Source organism: Python bivittatus, unplaced genomic scaffold, assembly GCF_059951505.1.
Source record: "Python bivittatus isolate LINGU-HERP-01145 unplaced genomic scaffold, Pbiv_v1 ctg000480_np1212, whole genome shotgun sequence".
Lineage (NCBI taxonomy): Eukaryota > Metazoa > Chordata > Lepidosauria > Squamata > Pythonidae > Python > Python bivittatus.
In genome coordinates, this window is record NW_028277075.1 from 63,206,465 (window position 1) to 63,224,580 (window position 18,116).

General features: G+C 36.8%; 1 protein-coding gene across 1 annotated transcript in view; it reads right to left on the minus strand.

Moving 5' to 3' along the window:
* MUC5AC (mucin 5AC, oligomeric mucus/gel-forming) overlaps positions 1-913 on the minus strand; it is a 72,449-nt gene extending 71,536 nt beyond the window's left edge. Inside the window, exon 1 of the mRNA XM_088146066.1 lies at positions 804-913. Within this exon, the coding sequence (XP_088002192.1) occupies positions 804-900 (97 nt within the window). The 5' untranslated portion in view covers positions 901-913. The remainder of the gene's footprint in view (positions 1-803) is intronic.
* Between the last annotated feature and the right edge of the window lie 17,203 nt (positions 914-18,116).

Genomic DNA, 18,116 nt, shown 5'->3' on the forward strand with positions numbered 1-18,116 from the left:
TCAACTGTTTCAACCCTTATAAGGTCCATCCACTTTCTCTGGGAAATGAATTTAAATGTTTAAGAAAAAATCCAGAACAAGAGGACTGCAAAAAAAGAAAAAGAAAGAAAGGAAAAAGGTGTGTGTGTATGGTTGTCATTGCTGCTTCATCATTCAAAATAATATTTTCAGAGTATCTTATCTCTGTAGATCATGTGAAATAAAGGTCTGTTCCTTATTTCAAAAATTCTTGATCGTACTGAAATTTACAAGACGATACGTGATCCCAGTAAGGCATGAAGTGCACTTTCCCTGTATGGTTGATGACCCTACATACAATTAATTCCATGTTGGATTTCTAGTTCATCAAAAGTAGCATGAACTTTGCAATAGACTTCAAGAGCTTAATCATCTTGGTATTACAAGACCCCCGAACAATGCCATGTTCTTATTTGCCTTATTAACCTCTCAGGTTTGTAACTTTCCACATTTGCATTTGACAAACTATATTTATTCTTGCAGAAACAGGAGTTAGAACAGAATTAATTTTCTATGCTTTATATTGCATCGGCTCCATTAACCATGGCTTTTTCTTTTTTTTTTTTTTTGTTCTCTTTTCCATCTATCAAAATACTGGACAGTGTGTCAATAAAAGCTGGAGCACTGGTGATACAAAAACTCAGGCAAGTGTTTTTCAAGCCCTGATAAGATTTAATGAGGCAAAGCAAAGGAAACAGTGTAAAGTCATCAGACCTTCGAGAAGCCAGGCATTTGCTGTATGCCTAGCGTAACATAGGAAATGAACTTCTCTTAAAGCTTCCTACCTTTCTGATGTGTTAAGATGATCATTAGTACGGATATCCATAGTGGTATTCGTGTCCCCCTGCCTATCCCCATTCTGGCTGGGGATTTCAGCAGCATGTACCATATGACGGGCTTCTGAGAAGCCACTTGTCTTTGGATGTCTCTTATATAGCAGGTGTGTGGACTCTGGCTGAGTTCCCAGACAGTTTCACAAGCTCCCAGAGAGGTGGAGTTTCAGAATCTTTAGCAGGTGTACAGGTTATGAGATGATGCTGTTCTACTTTATTCAGTCGCTATGCCCATTGAAGGAACTCAGATGAAACAAGGCACAAAGATCATTACATCTTTGGCTGAATTTTCCTCCATTTTTATAGGGTTATAGAGCAGATGCAATTCAAGGCTCTTACCCTTCTTGAGAGTCACCGTGGAGTAATGGTTAAGGGGCTGGACTAGGAATGAGGAGACCCAAGTCCTCCTTCAGCCACAGGAGCTCACTAGATGACCTTGGGTCACTTACCCTGGCTTAGTCCAACCTCCTTTGCAGGTATGTTGTTCTGAGGAAAAATGGGAAGAGGGAGTGCTACATATGTTACCTCGAGCTCCTAAATGGAGGGTACAATATAAATCTAATAATAAGTAAAGACTTGGGTGGGGTTGATCTATCCTGAATATGCAGATCCCATATAACCTTTTAAATAAATATTCATGCTGAAAGTGATGGTTGCTTGAACAATGCCACAGAACAAAAACAGAAAGACATTGAAGATTAAAGCTGTTCCTTAAAAGCTGCCAGAGAGCCCAGGCCAAATGCTAAATTAATAGAGATTGGTAAATTGCCTAGATAATTTCTTTGAAAGGCTTTACGATAAGAGTGAAAACAATATATGAAAGGGGTTAATTGAATTTTCACCAGGGAGAAGAATATATCATAACCCCAAAGACTCTGCAACATGGAAAAAAGCATATCATGAATTAGGACTTTACTTCAGTATGTTGGGGAAGGCATTCCCTCCTCAGTCCTGCAACTTGAATTATGTTTGGTCCAGTCAACCTTGGCAGATAGGATAAGTGATAAGCCAATAAGGGTATTTTCCTAGAAATATTGAAATATAGTGCCTGTATACCTAACAGGGTTGGCAGTCTTTTCAATTGGCAGGGATCATTGCGTGATCTCAGATAATGGCCCAGATGTTGAAAAATGTCCACTCCCCAATATCTCTCAAGGAGGCATGTGAAACCATTTGAATCTTGCAAGATGTGAGATCTCATGAGATTCTGATCATTTAAAAGACATAATAAAAACATTTAATTTCAAGGATCTTCAGGTGCTACTGAGGTGTTGGTGGTATCGTTGCCTCTACAGGTGCTCATTGGTGACTAGAGATAGATAGATAGATAGATAGATAGATAGATAGATAGATAGATAGATAGATAGATAGACAGACAGACAGACAGACAGACAGACAGACAGACAGACAGACAGAAAAACATCCACCTATAGATATAGATATACATGTATACACACTTATCCCATCCAGGTGTTATAAAGCCTTAAATACAAGCAGTTGCAGTGGGTGAGGCTTGTCTAGAGTGCTCATAATGTAGGCTTTGTGTAAAGAGCTATCACGCTTTTCCTCACATCATCTGATAAAATTAGTTCTGCACCTTTGCAAGAATTCGTTTTAGAAAGATGAATTGTATTAACAATACTGCGGCTTACACTGAGGATTTTGGTTTGTACATGAGTGTTTTTATTTGAAGAATATTAACTTCTATGTGGTTATTACATTATATCTCTCACTGTAGAAAAGGATTCACATTTCACAGATCCTGCCCTGTTCATGATTCCAGGAGGTGTTTCATTTTGTCTGGCCCTGCTACATGGGAGCACCTAGGCAAATGTGGCTGATCCCAGAAAAGCTAAGCCAGTTCAGGTCTAGTAAGTACTGATATAGGAAATCACCAGGGAATCCCAGGGCTTCAGTGTAGACTAGGAAGTTTAAAAATAACCAGAAGGAAATGGCAAACCAACTCTGTATTTAGTGCAAAGAAAATTGTGTGGACGTGTCCATGAAGTCCCCAAAAACGGAGCTCAGCTCAAAGAGAATTTACATACCGTGTCATGCTTGTTTGATTTGTTTAAACTAGGAAAGTGTAATGAGAATCACACCACACCCATCTTTCTCTTTCCAAAGTGACAGAGAAAGTAATGTTTCTCGCACACAACAATCAGTAATATAAAAAATTATGTACTGTAGGTATCATTACTCACAAAGTTGAGAAAACCTATTGGCTGCTTAGAATTAAGCAAGGCCAAAGAATGAAGTTCAAACAAATGGGAACTTTGTAACAAATGACTTTATAAATTATATTGTTAAGAATGCTTCAAATTACTGGAAAGGGGTGAATTATGGCATAGCTGATAGACTTGTTATCCTAAATACAACAAAAGAATTGAGTCCAATATTTACATCTGAGCAAGGCTACTTGTTTTCAATCAGTCACTCAGCTTAGAATAAGCAAAAATAAGTCTTTATGTGCCAGTTATGGGCATACCTACAGGGCTGGGTTGCACGTGTTGTGTACCATATAAGTTCATTAAATAATGCTCAGTTTCCTTAGAATCAAGTGGCAAAACTTTTCTCGACTGAAACACTTTTTATTGGTGATGGAGACTAGCTACAGAGATTGTTAACAGATTAGCATAAAATAATTTGTAAATTGCCTTCACTGTATGTAGAACAGGAAGGGCAACCTTCGGTCTTAAATCCAACTACAATCCACAGTTTAATTTGATGTGGTCCTTGGCCTAATTTGAAAAGGAAGAGAGAGAGAGAAGATGGGCAGTTCCACCTACCTGTTGCCTCCTCCAACCACTGCACATGCCTGCCCCCAGCAGAGTTTCCTCAAGGAATGCAACCCTTGGGGAAGAACAAGTTGCTTACTTTTGATTTAGAAAAAGTAAAGTTAAGGTAAAAGCCAAGTGCTTTTTTTCCCCCTCTGATATGTTAGCCATCTTACTATGGTATTGTTATGAGCTTGGGAGTTGAACAAGTTGGACATAATGGGCAAACCTGTTGATCAGGTACAACAAGATGTATCCTTTGCTAGATAAACTACAGGTAATGTACTGTTAAGAGAACTATGTAGTTAACAAACTGCTCTCTCTGAGACCATGATGTGAGGGAACATACTAAAAAGAGAAAAAATAATTAAAGAAAGAAGGATACCTTTCTGCTTCTTCTCCAGCTCTGGAAGTTGGAAACAATAGACTTTGGTTATCTTTTGGAATACTCATGCCTCCAGTTTATTGATCCTGTCTATTTGTAATTGAAATGAAAATATTATGAAATGTTAATGAAATTCATTGGCACCCTTCCATAGGAACCAAGCCTACCTCAAGTCCAGTGTTCTGGAAGTTCTCAGTTCTTCGAAAAATGGCATATCTCTAACAATATAGTGGAAAAAGGGATCTTGCCTTCTTTGCTTACAATAGGCAAGATAAAAAAAAATATTGTTGTTTTAAAAATAATAGATCTGTTCTGACAAAAAATAAATCTGTCTACAATTTTCTTCAGCCCAAGAAATGTTGACGATGTTTTTCAATAGTCATTTTCCATGATGAACAAGTTACTTGCTCAATCATTTGTCATATCATTTCTTAGTAGCACAGCATTCTGCTGGTGATTCTTCTGACACAAAAGCTTATTTCTATGGGTACAAGGCTTGTTGAATGCTGGAAAATGTTCTAAGAAGCTGTGTAACTTCCAATTATTGTTTGTTTGACCTTTTATATATATATATGTGTGTGTGTGTGTGTGTGTGTGTGAGAGAGAGAGAGAGAGAGAGAGAGAGAGAGAGAGAGAGAATGTTCAGAACATTCAGACTTTGGAGATTAAACAAAATCTCTCAAACTGCTTTGTAATCTAGGTTTCTTTTCCTGTTGCACATCATGTAGCAGAAAAAAAATAAAAACTACACTGGGGTGAAATGTCAGTATCAGGGCAGCAGTTGCTGGCCAGGAATGAAAGGTTGACTTTGACCATATATTTGTATGATGGCTATTTACCTAATTTTGAAAGAGGCAAGCCCCACACAGCTTTCCATGTTTGTTTTTTTCCCACTTTATTTTTGCATAAAAGACAGCAAAAATCAATTTCAAGTTTTATCTGGACAGTCAAGCAGTTTCAGTTTCTGAGCTTCAAATGTCTAATAGTTTTGCATTCTTTTCCCAATAGTTTTTCCTCCCAGCTACATAATAGTTTGACATAGGTGGATATTGAAGTAGAAAATGAGCATTTGTTTGGTCTGTTCTCTAACTTTTAGCTTGAGGACAACTGTAAGCAAGCTTTCTTAGGTAGTTATGATGTGTGGTTAACACATGTTTGGACCTAGCATCTACACATCCTTCTGTGTTCCTAAATACTACAACTACTCTGAAATACTAGAACTTTCCATTTTTCTCAGTCAGATGAATTAACAGCTGGCCTGGATGTTGGTGACAGGTAAATCTTTTATCTTCTTTCTTCTGTCTGTCTTCTGACTCAGCTCCTATGCCGTTTGAAATAATATGTTATAGGTCCCCCAGTGTTTTTTGTCATTCGGGAGTCCTTTTTCAGGTTTCATCCTCTAATACTGTGTGGAAGTCACCCCACCCAGGAGCAGTCAATTCTTAAGCAGAACCAAAAACTGCCCAATCTTCTAATTTAAGATCACCAGGCCATGTTCCACAGCCACTACAATTAAGTTCATTCTAGTCATTGTAGTGCCTTTAGCTGCCTGTCATCACCTCCATGGCCAAGCTGTTTATGCATTCTTCAGCCTTGCATTTTTTAATCTTTTTTTTTTTCCAGTTTGGAAATTATGAACAGATAGGCATGAAGTTTATATTTAAACAAGTCAAAAATCTTTTTGAAATTGGTAGCATTTAATCTATTCTTGAAAACAGTGGAAAAAAAAAACTCAAGCAGAAAAAAATCTGCATACTATTTGCAGATCACTGGAAAAGACACATCATCCTCATCTTTTGCTTTCCTCCATTTCTACTACAAGTTAATTCTTTTTTGATATCTACCATCACATAACTCATTGCTGGTTAAAATACATCCAATGAACTGTAAGATTGGTTGTTCAAGGCATCTGTTTCTACTTCTGTAGTGAAGAAAATACATATATGTCAGAGCTAGTGATGGGACATATGCCAAAAGAATTAGGTAGTTCATAAAAATTTTAAGATTTTGGCACTATGACTCATAGCAATCACAATCAAGTCTATAATTATTACTCTTAGTAACAGTTGTAGTGGTATTAGCAGTAATATTGATTATATATTGTTTAAAAGAAATAAAAGCAAAACAAATAAAATTTAATCATCTCTTTGTTTTAGAAAGCCAAATTTTAATTCATAAACTGAACACTATGATCCACTGAAAATTGAAAGAAGCAATGGTATAAAAAGTTGTTGAAGACAAGGTTTTTCAGTAAGACCTATGTTGATTTGTGAAATGCTGTGTTGAAAAGTTTTGTTTAAAAATAATGAATGTATCAATTAATGAATCCAGTTTGGTTTATCCATCTGATACCTACATCCATGTATCATTATTTTTTCAACTGTTAAATGTGTTGCAAACAGCACCCAACCAAAAATAAAGATGTTCTAAAAATCACAAAGGATTGGATCCTATGATCCCTGGGTGAATATCCCAGAGGGCCTAGGAATGTTGAGATGAAAGAGAGAGCTCTTCGCTTGAGAGAAAGAAATCTGATCTCAGATCCCCTCTTGGGGGACATGGCAGAAAGTGTGCAGCCCTTCACTCCATAATGTTGGAGTTCCCTTGCTGGGAGAGGTAAAATAAGAAAATCAGGTATGTAGCAGTGGCAGATCAAGGAGGCTTTGGATCCACAGCCTAAGCCTGACAGGCCTTTGGACATACTGGAAGGAAGAACCATGATGAAAACACTCAAAGCAGGCAGGTCAGATTGGCCTTCCAGATTGCTATCAGCATTTTATGGCAAAACAATTTAGGAATGGGAAATAAATCTTAACATATAACTTTAATGATTTCAGCAGAGTTGAACCTCAAACATCCTACCACATATGATAAAAGGAACCAGTACTTGCAACAGCCTCTCAAGTTGAATGCTACTCAATGTGCTCTGCAATTAAAATTTCAGACCTGATCCCACAGGGGAGGTAAGGGGAGGGCTAACATATTTCAGGTCAAAAGTGGGAATGTTTTCATAATGTGAGATTTCATTTCAGCATGGAGTGCACTTAGGCACACTTGAGTAGAAAGTAAGAGTAGAAACCTGCAATAATCTTATGTTGTAAAAAGATGTTCTATTCCCGTATCATTAAGAATGAATAACTTCAAATCCTTCTTAAGAGCCTAGAAAAAAAAAAAGCAAATGGAACCAAATTCATTTATTGAATTTAAAAAAGAAAACCATGCAATGCTGGTCTAACAGTGAGTAAACAGCATTTTTCTATTAGGTACTCTGGGGCTTTGTACCAAATCTTATTTGGCCTGGCAATTTTGACCAAATCTTAAGTAGAATACAGCCAAGATTACATCAAAGGACTCCTGTTTATTGGAGGAACATCTCTTATTCACCTTAGTACAGCTCTGTATGTGCAAATCTCAAGATTTACACTCTTTCCTACAACCTGATGCAGAGGATTCCTGCCAAAATGATGGTTGGCTACCCCATTTTGTAGACTGATGCAGGACTGCCTTTTGCAAATCTTTAGTACAGGGTGGATGATTGTTCTGACTCATTATTATACTTTTTACAGGAACTGACTAAGCTCATTGATATCTGTAGAAAGGCTAAACCAGATAAGTGGATGGGATGGGGAACAAAGAGGTATCAAGAGGAAAATACAGTGAGTTTCAAATTTTCATCAGGCTAAAAAAACAGAGGGAGGGAGAACTGTCCCAGCCACTGTATGCCATAAAGCAGAGGTATTCGGGGTTCCTCCAAGAATGTTGGGTCAAGAGAAACTTTTTGGGGGAACATCCTCTCCTCTGCTGCTTTATTAAGGGCAACGAGGAGGTTTCAGTGGCCCTACTTTCTTTTCCTTTTCCTTTTCCTTTGATTGTGATGGGAGTAGAACTGCTTCAGTGTCTGGAATAGCCTTTCCCATCATATGTGCTCCAGATATTTGGGGACAATAACTCTCCAAATTTGTAGCCAGCAGTGTTTCTTCCCACTCAGGTGGCAAAAAAAGCAACAGTTTTTGTATCAAAAATTTTCTGGCAAGTCCAGGAACAGACTCCTCACCTAGACTGGAGCTATGACGGATTGTCACTATTATCACTAGGGCTTTGAAAATGGTGGATGACCTGCCAAGTTATACCTTACCTATCTCAGTTAGAATTACTCTGCCCATAAGCAAGAGACAGAGAGAGAAATAGGGAGTTAATTTGGAATAAGAGTTACTATAGGCAATCTCAAGAATGAAATCCTGAGTACAAATCACTTTGGATCAAAGGATGCATGTAGAAAACTTTAATTATCCCCCTTTTAATGCATACTTCAGAAACATCACAACATATGTCTTCAAAGAATGATTCTGCTAAAATCATTTTAGCATTTGCATAAGGTGCAAAATGCTGACAGAAATTCAAACATGGATTTCCTGCTTAAGTACAGTATGATACCGTTTGCCATCACTGTAATATTTCATATGTATCCATAGAACAGGGAGTTTGATTTAGGCTTGTGCAAGGTGGCTATAGTCTACCTTGATGCAATTTGCTTTGTCAAGGTGTAGAGGTTACAAAATATACCTCTTCAAGGTGCTTAATGTCATTTTTCTGGCAGGCCCAGTAGATTGCTGGAAGGCTGGGTAAGTCTTTTCCAGCTACCAAAGTGGTGGATGAAACCACTGGCATGACATAAAGGTATGCAACAGCTTCGCTTTGCTCTTTAAGTCCACATTGCTCCATGAAGTGGCCTTGAAAGATGGTCTGCTTGAACCATAACTGAAGCCAAGTAGCTTTCCATAGATTTGCTGTGCTGTAGACTTATTATCAGTGATCTGTAGACTGAGTGGCTGCTTATATGTGTAGATTGGCATCTTCATGCTAGAGAGAATCTGAAAAATGAAAAAGAAGAGGAAAAACAGAGATTGTTCAATGGCTTAAAAATTATTTTATGATGCAATGAAATAATATAGCTGAGAGCATTGGAATAACTTGCGACAGAATAATTTGCATGTCTGGAGGCTGTCTCTCTCTCTCCACCTAAGAATGTAAATCGGGGCACACAAGGTACAGAGATCAGCCACACTTTTTCTTTCCACTCCCTGCTTCTGTCTATGAAAATGCCTCTTTTTCAATTGTCATCCATTTATTGTAAATAAGGGTGTCTCTCCATTGCTATGGATGGCCACAGCAAGAAAGTATGGATTATATGTAATTGACTGACCCACCCTGCTTATGCCAGTCTATGACTGTAATAACAATTTGATTTGATTATATGTAGTTAGATTTTCCAAAATGCATGTTACAAACTTCACAGTACAGTCAAACAGTAGCCAAAATGTAACTTTGATTTCATGGGAGAGTTGAATATGTGCTCAGGTATCTTAATGATGTATTTAACTCTGGCTGGATCATGTTCATTATTTGGAAAAGGCGTGATTGTTTCCTTCCTCACGGTACTTTGGAGATATATTTCTTTCACTTTAAGCTGTCCCCTGTTTTATCCCCCAAGAGCTCTCAAACTGCTCATTTAAGTCAGCAGAAATGTAATCTTAAATAAAGCAGTTGATAAAACATGGAAGTAATGCAATATTGTAAAAATGATATTATTTGACAAGTGTTTGTATTACAGGTGTTTTTGCAATGTTAAAGGAGATCCCCAGAGACCTTCTTATCAATTTCTTTTGATAGTTAGCATATATTATTAAGATTAAAATACTGGAAAACTCTAGCATATTTCTTGAGTAAGAGTTAATATTCGAGATATCTGCAATGAGTCATTCAGCTCCCACTGTCTAAGGGTAATTGAAAGAAGGATTTTAGCACACAAGGTGGTCTGCACTTAGTGGAAGGAATATATATGCACTCATCTTGTTTTCAAACCACACATTGGCTTCCAAATGATTCACAACAATTAAAGTACTACCTAGAATTGTTCTCAACTGAGTCTAGGACCATCCTAGCCTCAGGGTGCTAGGTTTATCCAGACATGATGGATCCAGACATGATGGATGGATGGATGCTGGCTCATCCCTGTCCATACTTTGTATTAGCCTGTTCTAACAGGTGATCTACTTTTCGAACTATTTAAATCTTTTGAAAAATACATTTGTTGAGAAGCACATTCACTGAAATCTCAAAGGATCTTTGTCTTGTCATAATTTGAATGGATAAATAATTAGGGAGCTTTGTTATACTTCATTTGGTATCCAGGCCAAACAATGAGAAATGTTCCTCCAATAATATCTATTTTAAAAGACATTTCTGATTGGATGAAATAAGAATTCACTTTTATTTTTATTTTCCTGCTGCCTCTTTTGTTTGTAAATTTAAGAATCATTATATTAGAAGTGCCATACTGAGAATATGAAACAGATATGAACCCAGATTGTGCCCTTTAGTTTTCAATGGATTTTTTATGCACAGTTAAGAGAAAAATTCAAGGTAGATAATAGGACATTTTGGAATTGAGCAGCAGAATACAGAATTTGAAGTTGAACTATGTAGAAATTATGAACATACAAATTGCTAAAATGTATAAACTTTTATTGAAATGTGAAACAAAAGAAGAACAAGTAAAAGATTGTATGATAAAATGGGCTAAGAACTTTGGACACAACATACTGCTGGAACAGTGGGAAAATATGAGGTTAAAAGGTTTGAAATTTACATTATGTTGTAACTTAAAAGAGAATTTTTATAAAATTATGTACTTTTGGTATATGACTCCAGAAAAATTGTCTAGAATGTATAAAGGTACTTCAAATTTACGTTGGAAATGTGGACAGCATGAAGAGTCATTTTATCATTCCTGGTAGACTTGCAAAAAGCCAGAAATTTCTGAGCTCAAATACATATAATGATACAAAGAATTTTAAAGAACAACATTCAACTGAAACCGGAATTTTTCTTGCTGGGATTAATAGGCAGTCAATTAGAAAAGAAAAATTAGTCAGTTAGAAAAGCTCAGAGAACCCCAAGGACTCCACAGTTCAACCCTGAGCTGCATATATTCTCTTCTATTGGAATTAGAAAAAAGCCATGGAAGATTATTTCTAAATATGATTACTGCTGTGTGACTATTATATGCAAAAAAATGGAAAGACTCTGAAATACCCACAATGGAGGAATGGTTGGTGAAGATGACAAAACTAGCAGAGATGGAAAAATTAACCTCTTTGGTTGGAGACAGTTCAACAACTACATTTATTAGTGACTGGAAACCCCTTACAGACTTTTTGCTGAAAAAAGAGAAAAATGAACTTATGATTTATGGGTTTGAGGATTAGAAAGGATAGCTTATGGAAAGAAGGAAATTATGACGCAACCTTAGATAGAGAGGGCAATGTAAAAATGTATCTATAACAGCTGTCAAGAAAATCAGAAGCCGCTCCTTTATAATCTTCCCTTCCCTTCCCTTCCCTTCCCTTCCCTTCCCTTCCCTTCCCTTCCCTTCCCTTCCCTTCCCTTCCCTTCCCTTCCCTTCCCTTCCCTTCCCTTCCCTTTTTTCTTTTTTCAACAATTTACTATTCTTCTTTATTGTCTTTATTTTCTTTCTCATGGTTTTTACTTTGTTAAAAATTTCTTTAATAAAACTTATTTTAAAAAATAAAGAATGAGGTTAATACATTGATGCTTTTCAGCAGAAGTTTATACAATATGATTTCTCATTAGATTACATTTAGTTAGATTTTTAACAATCTAATGTAGGGTCGTGAAAACAAACAAGCATGCTATATAGTTCAAAAGATACTTTATATTAAGGCATACAGTTATTAATTTGGGAGACAGGATCTAATGTATTAAGCCCCAGTCTTAAGGTCAGGAATCTGTTTTTAGAATGGAAAGAAACAGCAATTCAGAGTCACTCTACCTACGCTGACCTATCCTAGATTTGTTTCCCCTGGTTACACTGGAATAAGACAAAATCTTGGAGCAGTGACACAGAAAGTTGGGTGTTGGTTAATGATTGCAGGGCAGCTAAAATATCTCAGTACAGACTACTTTACTGCATTGTTGTTTTAGTGGAAAATTGGAGAAGAGAGAGCTATATCTAGTATCTTGAAAGGAAAGGCAACATAAAGTAAAAAAAAAAAATCTCTAAACTAAAATTAAATTAACTAACTAAGAACGTGTTGATGCTCAAATGAAAAATCCCATTTTTCCCCCTCCACACCTACAGAAGTTTCATTTGCAAGTTGGCTGGTTGGCTGACCAGGAAGCTGAAGGGAAGCCATTGTAAGCAATTTTTTTCATTTTTTTCCCCATGAAATGTGCAGACAAGATGGAGTTTCTGTTAATTCAGCACTGATTGAAGAATATCTTCCACATCCTTGTTTCCTACTACATCACAGTTGTCATTGACCATGGATGCTTGCATTCCCATTCCTTCCCAATCTTTTGTGCATCTGGACCACACACCTGGGCTCTTGCTCACTTTGCATATCCATGGAAGTGAGAGTCTTCAACCTTGACTTACTGGGTAGATAGCCACAGAAGAGACCAATAGAACACAACATCATTACATACTATATGATTAAGGCCCCCTTCCACTGACATCACTCATTGGCTCCTACAGATATTTGTGCATTCAATCCATATGTCTGTAGGAACAAAAGCCTTTGCACATAGGACTGTGCAAGCAAGTAGGATTCTCTGGTTTTCATAATACCTTAATCAGGTTTTTGTCCTCTCAGATTTTGGCATGTAAAACTAGAGGATCACCACTTTGGTGGCCCTCAGAGTCCCCTAAGCTTCTGCATGCTAAATTCCTTTCCTTGCTCCTATCTTAAGAATAAAGAACCTTTTGAACTACAGTGATAGTAACTTCTCCACTCATCTTACTTGCCATAATTTGATTTGTCCATCTTGATTGGAATTTAGTTGCTGCTAAAATTCAAATTTGCTCAAACAAATTTTAAAGCAGCCTGAAAACAAAGCAGAAAAAAGACACATATTTTGCAGAGAACAGAAATTTCAGATTTCAGACCTACATAGGAATTGAAATTGATCATCATAAACCCACTTTCCTCTCCCTCTGACAACTGCCCCAAGAAGCCCTAAAAAGAAATGTGCTATCACATCATATTAATCAAGCTAGTTTCATTGATGTAAAACATTAATGTTAAGTCTGGTGCTTTTATTCCCTAAGAAAAATAAAGAAGTAACATCTCGTCTAACATCGTGGCAAGCTCAGAAAGAAATATGCAGAACATGGTGTGTCCACAGTCAGTTCGCTCACAGTCTGGATATTCAACACAGCTTTAAATACATCCCTGGCTATGTCTTTATTTAAAATATCCATTTCTGCCATGGTTTTGTGAATCTGCCATGCTGGTATAGCTGCTGGGAAACTCTCTAAGCCAGTGTTTCCCAACCTTGGCAACTTTAAGATGTGGACTTCAACTCCCACAGTTCTCCAGCCAGCATGCTGGAGTTGAAACCCACATATGTTAAAATTGCCAAGGTTGAAAAACACTCCTCAGAGCATTGCAGACACAGTTGCTATCAGGAGAGCATTTAGACCCCGCTCAACAGAACAAGCAAGGCTTCCCAAACCAGCCCAGCTGGTGTAACAAGTCTGAAAATACATAAAGCAGCGTATCCTTCCATATATAGGGGAGTCTAGGAGATTATTCAACCCAGAATCTAAAATTACCTACTTGAACCACTGTGTGCTAGTGTGGTACTTTTAGAGGTTCTTAATGTTTCTGTTACATTCTGGAATAACAGAAATTTGGCTTTTTTGTTTTGCTTTGCAAAGTTAAAAAAATAATAAACAAATACATAAATGTTAATGAAGACTGTATAGAACAGGCCAATTGTTGTATCGTTCTAAAGCAGCCCATAATCTTACCAAGTACATCATGATGTAGTGAAGAAGGGTTAAGCATCTTTCATTGATTTGTTACTGGGGAAAATCAACATTTTTTCTATTACTACTATCATTGTAAATTGGGGCCAAAAGTAGAAAATTATAGAATGTGCTTCTGTATCTTGTTTTTCTTTAATAATTAGAAAAAAATAGAAACCAATAGAAAAAGGGGGGAACAAAATAATGACACCAATATATATATTAGGGCTCTTCACACATGTTTATAAAGCTTTACATAAACAGTTTCAGTAAAGGGTGACTATATTTCTTTGTAATCATCCCTACACAATGTATGTCTGTAAGCAAAATGTTCATAAATTGCAGATAATATCAGATATTCCATTCACGGAATAATTGGGGCCAAAAATTAATCTTTCCATTGTTGAAGGACTAGTTTGTTGGCAATAAGAAGGGTGGGGAGAATCCATTTATGTTGTCCAGCCATCAGTTTTGATGTAATAATTATGTAGTCCAAAAAATATGAACATCCAAAAATATCAAACTCTGTCTCAAGGCTAAATTAATATGTGAGAGAAGGTAGTTTTCTTGACTACCAACACAGTACACAAAGTGCCAAAAGCCTTTCAGTTTATCTCATATTAATATTGACCCAAAGGGTTGGTTTGAGATGTTAACTTTATCTACCTGACAACTTTATTGATAAAGCCCCACAATCACTGTAAGCATTTCATTTTCCACTGCAGAAACAGCATAGGCACGATACTTCACAGAGCTGTGGAATGAAAGAAAATGCAGACATTTTATGTGAATGTCTTAGTGGGACTTTGGATTAATGGTGGGTCTGAGATAAATATGGGTGGCCCACTTTAGCTCTTTCTTCTCATCTGGAGTACCTGGGAGTGAATAGGAAAAAGCAAATTTGCTTTTATGGTGTGGGTCTTGATGGTTTGGAACACCTTTGTATGCTCATGTATTTGTTCTGAATCATTAAACTAAATGGGTGGAAAGCCTTTCAGCACTGGCAAATGTTTGGTTTCAGTTCAGTTAGTCTGACAAGTTGACTGTGGTAGAATGGTATAAATCTAGAGGATTTCCATTGATTTCCACTCACATCAAGGGGACCATATGCCACCTTTGTTGCTCCTTATCATTACATCTCTCCCCCCCCCCCCCCTCGTTTCTGGGTCCCAGACCTATTTTTCTTTAAATGTCTTGGAGTAGATTTGAGATAATCTGCTTTGAAGAACATACAGAGACTACTGTGACAAAGTATTCAATGTCACATATGGAATAACACATGCTTCTCCTTAATTTCTGGATAAACTCCAATATCTTAACTAAAGCATGTTTTTCAAATGTGTGCACAAACTAAATTTCAGAAATTACCCAATCCATTGCAAAAATCCAGTAATCAGAAATTCAAATAAAATTATTCAGGCTGTCTTCTGGTTTGCATATATTTACATGTGTGTGTAAAACTATAGTTCCTAAGCAAAATACCTTTTTTGTTATTGGATGATATACTGTATATACAGTCTATATGTATGTATGTACGTATGTATGTATGTATGTGATAGCAGGGTCATCTTAGAACAAGACGTCTTTGCTGAATAAGAATGAAGAATGAAAGTCTCTTCTAAGAGAATGGTTCCAATTAGTGGGGTTCCTTTCCAATTAATTACAAAACTTTTAAGTGATTAATTTGACCAATAGATTGATTTAAAATGTGTATGTTGACATAGGACTATTGGGTAATTATGCACTGTCTTTGAAAGCAGGATAGATATGAGTCACTAGGATATGTATTGTAAGACTGCATTAGATGATACATGGGAGAATTTAACTCTTCTTCCTGCACAGCCCTCATCTAGGTTCCCTTCTTTCTCCTCCTCCCCTCAACCTTTGCTATTTGCATTGGGAGAAAGGCTTTCATCAGTATCACTGGGAGGGAAACATTTAATGTTGTTAACCCATATCAGAACCATGGTTAACAAAAAGGATGAAAGCACGCCATGCTACAGCCCCAATCTGAACTACGGTGCATACAAACAGTTATTGACTGCATAAATAATATGTCTGCATAGATAATATCAGGCTGGCTTTAGATCTGTTTGTCCTAGAGTTCATTTTAGTGCATGATCTAACACTAGTCAATAATCAGGTATCAGTACTTTATATGCCACAGCCTGAATGGTTCCTGTAATCAAAAGGGCTTGTTGGAGGGCTTGGAAATTATGGGTTGCATTTCTATGCTTATTTAGAAAGACTCATATTACAATTCTAGCTGACTATATTGAAAAAAAAATCCCATATTCTGTAGGGATAGCTTCTAGACTCCCTGGTTCTGATCCTCCCTTTGGCATGGAAACCAGATGGGGGATCTTGGACCAGTCACTCCGTCTCAGCCCAAATCATCATCAGGCTCTGAGACAAGTTGGCTGAAAAACAAAACATAAAATCTTGTTGCATCATGCATTGATAAACTTCATTGTAAGAAGTAAATGAGCACAATCTAAATAAGTAGACCCTACAACTAAGCAGGACAAATCCTAACAACCACAACTTCCTAGTAAGACATTCACTACACCTCTTGATAAACTTCTGTCAGTAATAGGCCAAGAGTGATATTAATCTAGATAATATGGATTGTACATTTCATTCGATGAAGGAAGAACGTAGTTTTCAAAAACCTCATGTGAGGATTTAGATCTTGCATGGCCTCTTGTAACTAGCCCACAACATCCCATGCCTTAGGACTATATTACTACAATTTTTGGGTATTTCTTCCTATGACGTGTTCCATCTCTTCTAGCAGCATGCGTTGGCAAAAACGTTTTGGGAAAAAAGTTGAGCGGAAGGTGGTATTTAGCTAGATACTGTAGCAAATACAAAAATACTGGCCTATATATGATTAATCTTGAGCAAAGGCAAAGAGGCAGTATTGGCAAAACAGTGGCAGGAATTTACCATAACGATGGTAAATTGTACTCAATGACTTTCTTTCACAATCTCCTTGCATTACTCTTTTGTAATGCCTTGTAATGTGACCATGCTTTTCTATTCAAAATTTTACTTCTGTATTTTTACAGACTTAGTATCACTTTGATTAACATAAGAATGAGCCAATCTTACATTCTGGTCTTCTTATTTTATGATTTAGAATCTGTATGTCATTTAGTACTCTTTTGAAATGATAGAAAGAAGTTCCAAGTATAAAGTCAGAAATGTTCACCATGAACAATAGTAAAATATGATTTTAAAACTTCGGAAATACTGAAATATCAAGAAACCAATGAGAATAAATGAAGTGGATGGAAAGGATTATCCTTTGTTTTATTACTTCTGAAACTGGGTGATGGGATTCCCATCACTTAGAAGCACAGTGTCTTTCAAGGAGGATATCTTTTTATCCTTTTTGCCATTTGCCATTTCCTTAGCTTAAATTATCTTGAAAGATATTATTACTGAAGTCCTGCTAAACACGGTAGCTAGTGGACACTCTCGCTACCAATTGTTTTTTTCAGTTTAGTGCTAGCATGGAAAAGTCCTCCAGACTCTCTCTTTGTCTCTGTCTCTCTCTGTCTCTCTTTTTTTTCCCCAGTATTAGGTCCCTGCAATTTGCAACACTGTTTAGTACTTGGGAAATATTATATTTATAAAGGCTATGATTCACATTTAGGTAAACTGGCACCAATTCTCCTAAAACCTGGTGAAAGTTCACCTGCTACAAAGGTTTCAGCAAATAAATGGGTCCTGAATAACCAGCAATTATGAATTCAGATGTATTGTATGTTTGTATGTATGGACACAGGAACTGATCAAGAGCAAGTCTTAATGAAGTGTTGAATACACAATCAACTTTAGGGAATGTTCGGAACAGCTCTCAAGATCTAAGAGGTCTATGACATAATAATAATGGCTGTAGGCTGAACTTCAATAAAGGTTGGGACCTTGCACAAGATGATTATTTTCACAGCTGCCTATTTCAGCAACTTTTTGTTCTTGCTCTATCCTTAGAACAGGGCATTGAAGCTGTTCCCTGTGTTCCATGTTATGAAAGCAGTTCTTAATGAAATATTGGGTATTTGAGACAATGTTCCTATTAGTTGGCATCAACCTGTACTTTGTACTTGTGCAACCTGTGAAAGAAACTTCTGTGTACCGAAATAGGTCAAGATAAGGATCTCCTTATGTGATGTGTTCCCCAGCTGCTCTGTATTTTCATTCCTGTAACTGTAAAGTAGAATAACCTACACTTCATCCAAGTTCTGTTTGAAAATAAGCCTACA